This window comes from Symphalangus syndactylus, chromosome 1 (genome assembly GCF_028878055.3).
Source record: "Symphalangus syndactylus isolate Jambi chromosome 1, NHGRI_mSymSyn1-v2.1_pri, whole genome shotgun sequence".
In the NCBI taxonomy this organism is placed as follows: domain Eukaryota; kingdom Metazoa; phylum Chordata; class Mammalia; order Primates; family Hylobatidae; genus Symphalangus; species Symphalangus syndactylus.
In genome coordinates this window covers 91,079,540-91,092,827 of record NC_072423.2, presented here as the reverse complement: position 1 = coordinate 91,092,827, position 13,288 = coordinate 91,079,540, and the positions used below count along the sequence as shown (strand labels likewise).

Below are 13,288 nucleotides of genomic sequence, written 5' to 3'. Positions count from 1 at the left end.
ATAAATAAGATTGGACTGTGTTGTTTTGTAATTTTCTTTTTCCCCTCTTAACGTTTTGGAGATGTTCCATGTAGGTGAAAACAGACCTACCTTGTTCTTTTCATTGTGAAATATTGTGCAGCATAGATATATTGCATATTTGACAATTCCTCTATTGATGGACTTTTAAGTCATTTCCAGTGTTTACTTTTTTTTTTTTTTTTGAGATGAAGTCTCCCCTCTGCCACCCAGGCTGGAGTGCAGTGGCTCAGTCTCGGCTCACTGCAACCTCTGCTTCCCAGGTTCAAGCAATTCTCCTGCCTCAGCCTCCTGAGTAGCTGGGATTACAGGGGCGTGCCACCATGCCTGGCAAAATTGTTTTGTATTTTTACTTGAGATGGAGTTTCGTCATTTTGGCCCAGCTGGTCTTGAACTCCTGACCTCAGGTTATCTGCCTGCCTTGGCCTCCCAAATTGCTGGGATTACAGGCATGAGCTACTAAGCCTGGCCCCAGTGTTTATATTTTTGTACATACAAACATTCTTGCACATTTCACTTTTTTTTTTTTTTTTTGGGACGGAGTCTTGCTCTGTTGCCCGGGCTGGAGTGCAGTGGCACGACCTTGGCTCACTGCACCTTCGCCTCCTGGGTTCAAGTGATTCTTTTGCCTCAGCCACCTGAGTAGCTGGGATTACAGGTGTGCCACCACACCTGGCTAATTTTTGTATTTTTAGTAGAGATAGATTTTTGCTATATTGGCCAGGCTGGTCTTGAACTCCTGACCTCAGGTGATCTGCCCACCTCAGCCTCCCAAAGTGCTGGCATTAGAGGTATGAGCCACTGTGCCTGGCTGCACATGTCACTTTAAACACACATATGAGTATTTCACTTTGATAGCTAGAAAGCCCCTATTGTATTGGATTATACTTATTTATTACCAGTTTCTTTTTCTTTCTTTTTTTTTTTTTGAGACAGAGTCTCATTCTGTCGCCCAGGCTGGAGTGCAGTGGTGCAATCTCGGCTCATTGCAACCTCCGCCTCCTGGCTTCAAGCAATTCTTCTGCCTCAGCCTCCTGAGAAACTGGGATTACAGGCGCGCGCCACCACACCTGGCTAATTTTTGTATTTTTAGTAGAGATGGGGTTTCACCATGTTGGTCAGGCTGGTCTTGAACACTTGACCTTATGATCCACTCGCCTCGGCCTCCCAAAGTGCTGGGATTACAGACGTGAACCACTGCGCCTGGGCTATTACCAGTTTCTATGATCTTGTTAGAATAAAAATTTCAGCTCTCTCTTGGACAGGAAATTGTGAGTGATTCACATTAGTAACATAATCAGATATGTCGTAATGATGCTATTTAATGCTGTGTCTTCTGTTACTTAGTAACTGTTTTACATAAAGTGAGTAATCATGTCTTTACCTTTTCTGATAGGAATGGTTATGTATCACTTTTCTCCACCCATTTCACCATGACCTTTAGATATGAAATGGGAGAGTCTGGGGCCTTGGAAGGCCTCAGGGGAGTGACCTCCCCCTTCCCTTCCTTATCCTCTGTTTTCTTGAGTGGCTTCAAGGAGTTGTTTGGTGCCATATCCTGCCCTTCTGCCACATCCTTTCCTGCCACATAGTGGTCATGTCCTGGAATGACGAGATGACAATGCCAATCATTCAGTCCCAGGCTGCGCGGTACACTGGCCTTTGGATTCCTCCTTTGATCAGCTCAGAACACTTTAGCAGTTGTTGGTTTTGACCTGTGCTTGGCTTTGATGATATCAGGCCCATCTTCAAACCTTTTCCTGGTACCTCAGGAACGATATCGCAGTCTGGATCCTGCCTTAATCTTTTCAAGGCTCACACATCACTCAGTATAATGTTTTCCACAGACAAGTGCATTTTAAAAGGAAAAGCTTTAAGAACACTTTACATTTGATACCATTTAATTCCATCTAAATTTCCTTCTCCCACCCACATCTTAATGTCATTTGCTCTTCTATTTTTCTCAACCTCTGTTTTCCCTTCCCTTCCCTTCCTTCCTTCCTTCCTTCCTTCCTTCCTTCCTTCCTTCCTTCCTTCCTTCCTCCCTCCCTCCCTCCCCTCCCTCCCTTCTTTCTTTTTCTCTCGCTCTCTCTCTCTCTCTCTTTCTTTCTTGAGACGGAGTCTCCCTCTGCTGCTCAGGCTGGAGTGCAGTGATGCGATCTCGGCTCATTGCAACCTCTGCCTCCCGGGTTCAAGCAATTCTCCTGCCTCAGCCTACCGAGTAGCTGGGACTACAGGCATGCGCCACCACCCCCGGCTAACTTTTGTACTTTTAGTAGAGACAGGGTTTCACTATATTGATCAGGCTGGTCTCGAACTCCTGACCTCGTGATCTGCCCGCCTCGGCCTCCCAAAGTGCTGGGATTACAGGTGTGAGCCACCGCTCCCGGCCAAGCTGTTTTCAAGATAACATCAGAGTGGTGGCTGTGGAAGAATTTTTCTCCCTGAGAATTTTCTCTAGGCACAGTTCTTTGTTACTAACAAGATTTTCCTTCTCCCTGCTTGACGATTTCTGTGCAGTATAGACTCACAGAGTATCTTAATATTAATCTCTATTGATTGAATTGCAACAGGACCTAGGATGGCTGGATTTAATAATGGCTTTTTCCTGAAGTTCACTTTTCAGAGGGAGCCTAGGACTCCCTCTGCCTTTTAAGGCGGTGTGACTTGTTTTAATGGTTTCAGATTAATTTTGTATTTGTATCAGAAAACCATTTATTTAGTGATTTGATTGTTTCATTTTCTAAAGTGAATAGTAACTGAACTCGTTTCCTACTCCTTTATTTAGTCCAGCTACTATAGAATCTTTGTTTTGCTTGCTTTTAGTAATATTACCGCTATTTCTTTTTTTTTTTGAGACAAGGTCTGGCTCTGTCACCCATGCTGGAATGCAGTGGCATGATCTTGGCTCACTGCAGCCTCTGCCTCCTGGGATCAAGTGATCCTCCTGCTACAGCCTCCTGAGTAGCTGGGACTACAGGTGTGTGTCACCATGCCTGGCTAATTTTTTCTGTTTTTAATAGAGACAGCTGCCAACATAAGGTCAATCTTTTTTTTTTTTTTTTTTTTTTTTCTGAGACGGAGTCTCTCCTTGTTGCCCAGGCTGGAGTGCAATGGCTCGATCTTGGTTCACTGCAACCTCCACCTTCCGAGTTCAAGTGATTCTCCTGCCTCGGCCTCCTGAGTTGCTGAGATTACAGGCACCCGCCATCACGCCCTGCTAATTTTTGTATTTTAGTAGAGACCATGTTGATCAGGCTGGTCTTGAACTCCTGACTTCGGGTGATCCACCTGCCTCGGCCTCCTAAAGTGCTGGGATTATAGGCATGAGCCACTGTACCCGGCGGACCTGGCTAATTTTTGAATTCTTTGTAGAGACAAGGTTTCGCCATGTTGCCCAGGCTGATTTTGAACTCCTGGGCTCAAGCCGTTTGCCTACCTTGGCCTCTCAAAGTGCTGGGATTATAGGTGTGAGCCACTGTGCCCGACCAGCTCCGGCTCTTTCTAGCTGCGCCATCTAGGGCAAGTTATTTAAGCTCTCTGTACTTCAGTTTCTTCTTGTGTAAAACGGGGTAGTAGTAATACTTGTCTCCAGAGTTGATGTAAAGAGTTGACATAAGGGTAAAAATCGTTTGGCATGTGGTAAGCGCTGATGTGTTTGCCATTATTATTCAATCTTTGTTTCTAAATTTAAAAAAAATTCCTTCCTTCTGTGGTTATTTGGACTTATTCTGAGTTTCATTTTATAACTAGAAACTGAACAATTGAAATAAAAAGAAGAGTCATGACATGCTGAATTTCTCTACCAACCTTTTTCTGGGAAAGACAGGGTTGTTTTTGTAAAATAATTTATATCTGATTATTATTAGAATTTTAAAAATTTGTGAAGAAAGAAGAATCAGTGAGATGGGATTAATCTATGTGTAGTTTTTAAGAACCTTGGAAATTTTCATGCCATCGATTGTTAGAGAAATGCAAATATCATTCAGTTGAAAGACTCTTTCACCACTCATTCATTCATTTATTCACCACTCATTCATTCATTTATTCACCACTCATTCATTCATTTATTCACCACTCATTCATTCATTTATTCACCACTCATTCATTCATTTATTCACCACTCATTCATTCTTTCATCACTCATCATTCACCTATCCAAGCCACAAACATTTCCAGAATGCCTGGGACACTGCTAAGCTCTCAGAGACAAAGACAAATTATTTATTGTCTCAGCGTCTAGAAAACTCTAATGAAGAATTTGCTTATTACTTAATTACTTATGGGGAGGAAAAATTTAAGTGGCCCCAACGGTCCTCCTGAAAGCTCGGAACAGGGAAGATAGTTCATCTGTAACAAGGAAGGATGAATAAGAAATTTCACCAATTTGGCCCGGCGAGATGGGTCACACCTGTAATCCTACCACTTTGGGAGGCGGAGATGGGAGGATTGCTTGAGCCCAGGAGTTCAAGACCAGCCTGGTCAACATAGTGGGATCCCCATCTCTTAAAAAATAAAAAAGAGGCTGGGCATAGTGGCTCATGCCTGTAATCCTAGTACTTTGGGAGGCCGAGGTGAGTGGATAACCTGAGGTCAGGAGTTTGAGACCAGCCTGGCCAAGATAGTGAAACCCCGTCTCTACTAAAAATAAGCTTAGCCACACACTTAGCCGGCGTGGTGGCACATGCCTATAATCCCAGCTACTTGGGAGGCTGAGGCAGGAGAATTGCTTGAACCCGGGAGGCAGAGGTTGCAGTGAGATTGCGCCACTGCACTCCAGCCTGGGCAACAGAGCGAGATTCTGTCAAAAAAAAAAAAAAAAAAAGAGAGAAACAGGCCGAGCATGATGGCTCACACTTGTAATCCCAGCACTTTGTGAGGCTGAGGTGGTTGGATCACCTTAGGTCAGGAGTTTGAGACCAGCCTGGCCAACATGGTGAAACCCTGTTTCTACTAAAAATACAAAAAATCAGCTGGGCATGGTGACACACGCCTGTAATCCCAGCTACTTGGAAGGCTGAGGCAGTAGAATCCCTTGAACCTGGGAGGCTGGAGGTTGTGGTGAGCTGAGATCTGGCCACTGCACTCCAGCCTGGGACACACAGTGAGACTCTGTCTCAAAAAAAAAAAAAAAAGGAAAACAATAGAAAGAAAATAAAAAAGAAATTTAATCGGTTTGAAATTGAAGGTCCTGATTCAATCCTTTCATGTAACCTTTAGGTTACTATCCCCTGGGGAAGAGAAATCTCCTTTTTCTTTTTTTTCTTTTTTTTTTTTTTTTTGAGACAGGGTCTCACTCTGTCACCCTGGCTGGAGTGCAGTGGCGCAATCTCACTGTAGCCTCGACCTCCTGGACTCAGGCAGTCCTCCTGCCTCAGCCTCCTGAGTAGCTGGGACTATGGTTGTGTGCCACCACACCTGGCTATTTTGTTTATTTTTTGTAGAGGTGGGGGTCTCACTGTATTGCCCAGGCTGGTGTGGAACTCCTAGGCTCAGGTGATCCTCTCGCCTTAGCCTCTGAAAGTGCTGGGATTACAGGCCCGAGCCACCGCGTCCTGCTGGGAAGAGCAATTTCTTGGGATGGTGTTAGACTTGGGCAAACACATGAAAAGAGTAACCCATTGAAAGCACTGATGGCAACCATAGTTCTCCACGAACTGGTTTCCGTGTTGCTGCCAGATGGAATCCTGCCATTGGTCAGGGAATCCCATGGCCAGGTGGGCTCTCCTTCTTGATGGGAACACTCCCCTTCCCCACAGATGGTAGCGACCTCTGATTGGAGATCTACCACGTAAGGCATCAAAAACTCTGAGTGGAGCTGAGTCTAGTGATCGGAACCCCTGCCCCGCAGTATCCAGCTTAATGCTGAGGGAGAAAAGATACCTAGAGGGCACTAACTGATGATTGCTGTGGTCCCACAACAAAACCCTCCTTTCTTACACATTGTTCCTCAGTGTTCAGTTGTACCTTATCTCTCTCCTGTCCTCGCAAAGCCCTTGAGGAGAATGACTGGGTCTGGTGGGTGGATGAACCCGAGATAGCATTGTCCCATTTGTGTGAGATTCCCCGGGCTTTCACAAAGGGCTGTCCTTCAGCTTAGGCCAGTTGTCTTCTAAAGATTCTCTGTTATCTTCTCTACAGCTAGAGATTCCAGGCAATGGTGGTGCTTCGGCTGGGCTGGGATGTGTTGGGGGGTGGGAGTGGTAAATGTGGGGTCTCTGGTATTTTATACACCCATAGTAGGCATTTGAAAAGTGCTCATTGATTGGATGATTTGATGAGTGACCTGGTGATAATCTTTATCCTTGTTAGAACACACCACAGCTATCAGCACTGGAATGCAAAGACCAGAACAAACAGAAAGAAGCCAGCAGCCAAGCCGGGGCAGTTTCAGTCTCCACCCCAAATGCAGGTGAGAGAAGTGATGGGGACTGAAAGACTGATGACCTTGATTATGATAATGATACCCTTTATCACAGATAGGCATGTCTGCCTGGGCTGTGGAAGCCACACCTGGAAGGATATGGCTCAAGACCCCAGGAGCCCAGCCCCTCTTTCTCCTGGGCCTGGAAATTCAAACCCTACTCTTCTTTCAGCTTTGTGAGAAGCCCATAGGAAATGCACTTACTACAGAACGATTACATACTCCTTCAGAAGGAATCTTAAGCGTTTCTTCATAGGGAGGGCTGCTGTGGAATATCCACATGCTTTTAAGACAGTACCTATTAAACCCAGAAGCCAGGGTGGGGCAGAAACCAAAGACTTAGAATTAAAGGGTTGGAATCTACTCCTAGTGGAAGATCTACCAGAGTTTAGAAAAAGTCTTTTTGATCCTCTAAAGGAAAGTCTTTTTCAGGCCTCCTAGGAGGGAGATGCCCACATGGAGGGTGAGCTGGAGGGGAAGAAGTGAGTGACTGTGGGGTATGGAAATCCTGGGTCATAGGGAGCTATGTGGAGGGGTCATTGGCTCAGTTTGGGCCGTAGCCATGTTTCTGGCCTGCACGAAAACTAAACTGTTTTTTGGAGGTAATTGCAAACATTTAAGAATCAGGAGACTGTCTGGGCATGGTGGCTCATGCCTGTAATCCAGCACTTTGGGAGGCCGAGGCAGGCGGATCACTTGAGGTCAGGAGTTCAAGACCAGCCTAGCCAACATGGTGAAACCCTGTCTCTACTAGAAATATAAAAATTAGCCGGGCATGGTGGCAGGCACCTGTAATCCCAGCTACTCGGGAGGCTGAGGCAGGAGAATTGCTTGAACCCAGGAGGCAGAGGTTGCCGTGAGTCGAGATTGCACCACTGAGCTCCAGCCTGGGTGACAGAGTGAGATTCCGTCTCAGAAAAACAAAATAAAGCAATAAACAAAAATATGGAATGTATGGCCTCTCAACATTTTGTCATGTTCACTGAGCCCACATTCCCACATGGCAATGTCAGCTGGAGAGGACTGACTGCCGTGTCACTGGGCAAAGGGAGCTCCGCTTCCTTCCATCCGCTCCTGTGGACCCTCCTTCCTCCATCTGAGCCCCATTTTCTCCTCTCACCTCTTCCTTGCCCAGCGCTCCACCCATAGCCTGGGATGAATGTCCCTTCAGCAAATAAACAGGGACATACTCCACCTCCTTTAAAGAAAGCTTCCCAGCCTGGTGCGGTGGCTCACGCCTGTAATCCCAGCATTTTGGAAGGCCGAGGCGGGCGGATCACGAGGTCAGGAGTTCGAGACCAGCCTGGCCAAAACGGTGAAACCCTGTCTCTACTAAAAATGCAAAATTAACTGGGTGTGGTGGCGCACACCTGTAATCCCAGCTACTCAGGAGGCTGAGGCAGAAGAATCGCTTAAACCCGGGAGGCGGAGGTTGCAGTGAGCTGAGACCAGGCCACTGCACTCCAGCCTCGGTGACAGAGCGAGACTCTGTCTCAAAAAAAAGAAAGAAAAGAAGAGAAAGAAAGCCTCTGTCAAGCCCGAACCCCTCTTGCTGTGGTGCTATTATTTGAGAGCCAACTGGAAAGCATTGCCTGTTCCATTCCTGTCGCCTCTTCCTCATCTTCCCTTCACTCCAGTCCCCCCACTTCCTGTCCCCAGGCTTCCACCCTGCCACTCAATACTGCTCTTGCTGATTCCACTTCATTGATAGGAGTGCCCAGGGAAATCTCTGGGCACTTGGTGCTGTGCCCTCTCCTTCCTTGAAACACCCTGCCCCCTCTGATTGGTGATATCGCCTTCGTGTTGACGTCTGTTTGGTTAGGATGGCTTTGCCCTCCCTTCCCAGGCCCTTTATGGGCTTCCCTCTTCCCATAACCTCGAAAGTGGCAGAATTTCCCAAGGACCTGTCATGGGTTTTTGTTTTTCTCACTTGGGACTCTCTCCGGGCAACCTCTTGGGGCTCTGTGGCTCTCAGGCCTGCTTCTCTTCTGAGCTCCAGGGCTGCACATCTGGGCTCCCCTCCACTTCCCCTCTCCCTGTCTCTCCATCCCCCTCCCCACCGTCTCTGGTCAGCTCTGCTAACCATCTGGCCACCACACCAGTCACCCACCTTTTTTTTTTCTTTTTTTTGAGACGGAGTATCGCTCTGTCTCCCAGGCTGGAGTGCAGTGGCGCAGTGTCGGCTCACTGCAAGCTCCACCTCCCGGGTTCACGCCATTCTCCAGCCTCAGCCTCTCCGAGTAGCTGGGACTACAGGCGCCCGCCACCACGCCCGGCTAATTTTTTTGTATTTTTAGTAGAGATGGGGTTTCACCGTGGTCTCGATCTCCTGACCTCATGATCTGCCCGCCTCGGCCTCCCAAAGTGCTGGGATTACAAGTGTGAGCCACCGCGCCCGGCCTCACCCATCTTCTTAACATTTCGAATGTTTTTGGTTTGTATTATTTGCTATAATCACCTCCTAACTGTCTTCCTATCTTAGGTCTTTTCCTCCATGGATAGAGTGAGCTTAAATAGTGGTTAGTTTAAAATAAAAGAATCAAATCATGTTAATCCCCTCCCTGAAATTCTTCAGTGGCTGCTCGTGGCTCTTGGGGTGAAGTTCACATCCTTGGCTCAGCACCCAAGGATGCCATGGCCCAGCTCTCAGCTCAGCCCCCACCACTTCCTATGTGGGCTTTTCTTTTTTTTTTTTTTTTTTTTGAGAGGGAGTCTCGCTCTGTCGCCCAGGCTGGAATACAGTGGCGCAATCTCGGCTCACTGCAAGCTCCGCCTCCTGAGTTCACGCCATTCTCCTGCCTCAGCCTCTCCGAGTAGCTGGGACTACAGGCGCCCGCCACTACGCCCGGCTAATTTTTTTGTATGTTTAGTAGAGACGGGATTTCACCGTGGTCTCGATCTCCTGACCTCGTGATCCGCCCGCCTCGGCCTCCCAAAGTGCTGGGATTACAAGCGTGAGCCACCGCGCCCGGCTCTATGTGGGCTTTTCACTCCAGCAACACCCTAGTGCTGGTCCCCACATCCATGATGCTGGTCCATGCTCCTATGTCTTTTTTTTTTTTTTGAGATGGAGTCTCACTGTATCACCCAGGCTGGAATGCAGTGGCGCGATATCAACTCACTGCAACCTCCACCTCCCAGGTTCAAGCAATCCTCCTGCTTCAGCCTCCTGAGTAGTTGGGATTACAGGCATGTGCCACAATGCCCAGCTAAATTTTTTGTATTTTTAGTAGAGATGAGGTTTCACCATATTGGCCAGGCTGGTCTTGAACTTCTGACCTTGTGATCCGCCCGCCTGGGCCTCCCAAAGTGCTGGGATTACAGGCGTGAGCCACCGCACTGGGCTGCTCCTGTGTCTTTATTGTGCTCTTCCACACCCCTCTGCCCCCTGTCTTCCTGGGTCTTTGAACCACCACTCCAGGCCCACCTGAGCCTCCACGTCTGGGCTCAGGGCCCCTTCTCTGTGCTCTCCCATGCTGCCCAGGCATCCCTGTTTTGGCTCCCGTAGTGCTGGGCCTCCGCTAGACTTCACACTCAGTAGGGCCCAGGAGGATCTCCAGCAACGTCTGTCTGGAATATAAACTAGACAGATGGGCTGGGCACTGTGGCTCATGCCTGTAATCCCAGCACTTTGTGAGGCCGAGGCGGGTGGATCACCTGAGGCCAGGAGGTTGAGACCAGCCTGGCCAACATAGCAAAATCCTGTCTCTACTGAAAATCCAAAAAAAAAAAAAAAAAAAAAATTAGCCGGGTATGGTGGGCGCCTGTAATCCCAGCTAATCGGGAGGCTGAGGCAGGAGAATTTCTTGAATCCAGGGGGCGGAGGCTGCAGTGAACTGAGATCGCGCCATTGTACTCCAGCCTGGGCAACATGAGTGAAACTCTGTCTTGGAAAAAAAAAAAAAAAAGCTAGACAGATGATGGCAAGCTCCTCTGGCTGGCTTCCCAGCGCTTACATGGTGGCCATTTCTCTCTTGCTCTTTAGGGACTGGGTTCTAGTGCTTGTGTTGCCAAATGCAGCACTTTTTGTTGTACACTTTACTTCAACATTGATTAAATTAAATGTCTCGGGATTTCAAGGGAATTGGGATTTGACCCCTTTTCTCAAAGGACTTGTACACTGGGTGCATAATGTCTGTTCATTCAATGAACGTTTATTTACTGAGCACCTTTGCAGAGCCAGGCACGGAAGGTGGCAGAATTAAAGCAGCCAGTCACAGGGATTCAGATAAAGTCTGTGGAGCTTAGAGGAACTTCCGCGGCTTTTCATCTTCTCATGCCTTGGTTTAAAGTACAGGAGAAAGATTATAGTTCTCCTTGCCAGAGACGCCTCTTTCCCCTGATCATGGATGTTTCCTTAGAAACCAACTTGCGTGTCCCCCACTTTCATGGACTTTGAAGCTGGAGTCTTGTGTAAACATCACTTCATGGGCATGTGAGAAACAAGCCTTTCCTGCCCCCGCCGTGAGCCTCCAGCTTTCTCTAAGTCTACTTCTCAAGGGGATACTGCTGTTTCTTTTAATATCAAAAAACCCGTTTGAACATTACATGGTTTTCTCATGGTAACACTTCAGTCAGCTGCATACAGGGTCATTTTGGTAAATAAGCAGAAAATCAGAGAAGTATTGCTGGACTTGGAGACAAGTCTGTGCAGTTCAGAGCAGCAGAGGTTTTGAATCAAGACATCATGGGAGGCTGAGGCAGGTGAATCGCTTGAACCCGGGAGGGGGAGGTTGCAGTGAGCCAAGATTGTGCCATGGGTGACAGTGCGAGACTCCGTCTCAAAAAAAAAAAAAAAAAAAAAAAAAAGACGTTTATGCTGTGTCCTAAATGTTGAAGGAGGTTTTGAGGGGTGAGGTGCTGGAGAGTTGAAGCTACAAGTGGAAACGTATAAACTGATTGTGTTGGGTGTCATACTGTCCTGCCTTAAGCCACATACCCTCATGGTTAGGAGCTCAGCTCGGAAACTGGACTGCCTGGGTTCAAATCTTGTCTCTGCTACTCTACCTTGGGGCGTGTTCAGTTTTTCTTTCATCTGTGAGATCAGGATGATAACATCCCTTGGATGGTGGTCGTGAAGATTAAGCGAGTTATTGCCTGCGCAGTGTTTATAGTGGTGCCTGACATACAGTAAGTGCTTAATAAACGTTAGCTGTTGTAATTATACCTCCGTTATCAGCTTCACACTGGACTGGTCACTTAAGCTGTCACCAGACGTCCCGCACCACTGGTGGTCCACAATGTTTCTGTTCTGTTGTTTCAAACCCCTTAGCTCATTTTGCTTCTCTGGCCATCTTATTTCAGTCCTCTCCTCTTTCATGATGTTCTCTGGTCTGGAATAGGCGTCTGTTTGGAATCTGCCACTCCTTACTCAGTGAACCCTCTCTCCCTATTCTGAAGCCCTCTTGGTGGGATGGGGGCAGATATTCCTATACCCACAGCTAACCATGGGAAAACTCTAGGGTAATTTTTCATTTGCGCTTGTGTTTATAAACCTCTAAAACCTTATAGGACCCTTGCCAGTGGGCCAATCTGTGAGTTCTCCATCTATTTAAAGAAAAAAAAAAAAAACTGGTGGTAAAATAGACATAACATAAAATTGACCATTTTAACCATTTTTAGGTGTACAGCTCGGTGGTATAGAGTACATTCACATTATGGTGGAACCATCTCCACTGTGCAGCTCCAGAACTTTCTCATCTTCCTTAATTAAAACGCTGTAGCCATTCAACACTAACTCTCCAGCCCCTGGCAACCACCATCCTCCCTCCCTCCCTCCTTCCCTCCCTCCCTTCCTTTCTTTCTTTCTTCTTTTCTTTCTTTTTTTCGAGATGAAGTTTCAGAGTTTCGCCCTTGTTGCCCAGGCTGGAGTAAAATGGCGCGATCTCAGCTCACTGCAACCTCCACCTCCCAGGTTCAAGCGATTCTCCTGCCTCAGCCTCCCAAGTAGCTGGGATTACAGGCATGTGCTATCCCGCCTGGCTAATTTGTATTTTTAGTAGAGATGGGGTTTCTCCATGTTGGCCAGGCTGGTCTCAAACTCCCGACCTCAGGTGATCCACCCACCTCAGCCTCCCAAAGTGCTGGGATTACAGGCGTGAGCCACCATGACTGGCCGCTACTTTCTGACTGTATGAATTTGACTACTCTAGGAACCTCATGTAAGTGGAATTACACAGTATTTGTCCTTTTGTGTCTGGCTTACTTCACTTTCAGGGTTCATCTATGTTATGTTGTATTGTGTGTTAGAATTTCATTTCTTTTTTTATTTTGAGACAAAGTCTTGCTTTGTCACCCAGGCTGGAGTGCAGTGGTGCAATCTTGGCTCACTGCAACCTCCACCTCCCGGGTTCAAGTGATTCCCCTGCCTCAGCCTCCTGAGTAGTTGGGACTACAGGCATGTTTCACCACGCCTGGCTAATTTTTTGTTATTTTTAGCGGAGATGAGGGTTTCACCATGTTAGCTAGGCTGGTCTCGAACTCCTGACCTCAGGTGATCCACCCTCCTCAGCCTCCCAAAATGCTGAGATTACAGGCATGAACCACTGCTCCTGGCCTTCTGTTATTCTTTTTTTTTTTTTTTTTTGAGATGGAGTCTTGCTGTGTTGCCCAGGCTGGAGTGCAGTGGCGCGATCTCGGCTCACTGTAACTTTGCCTCCCGGGTTTGAGTGATTCTCCTGCCCCGCCACCAAGCCCAGCTAATTTTTTGTATTTTTAGTAGAGACGGGGTTTCACCGTGTTAGCCAGGATGGTCTCCATCTCCTGACCTTGTGATCCACCCGCCTCGGCCTCCCAAAGTGCTGGGATTACAGGCGTGAGCCACCGTGCCTGGTCCGCCCTTTGTTG

General features: G+C 47.5%; 1 protein-coding gene across 1 annotated transcript in view; it reads left to right on the top strand.

The window, feature by feature from the left end:
* AHNAK (AHNAK nucleoprotein) overlaps positions 1-13,288 on the top strand; it is a 121,001-nt gene that overhangs the window by 55,301 nt on the left and 52,412 nt on the right. The window contains exon 5 of the mRNA XM_055287634.2: positions 6,331-6,430. Within this exon, the coding sequence (XP_055143609.1) occupies positions 6,331-6,430 (100 nt within the window). The remainder of the gene's footprint in view (positions 1-6,330; positions 6,431-13,288) is intronic.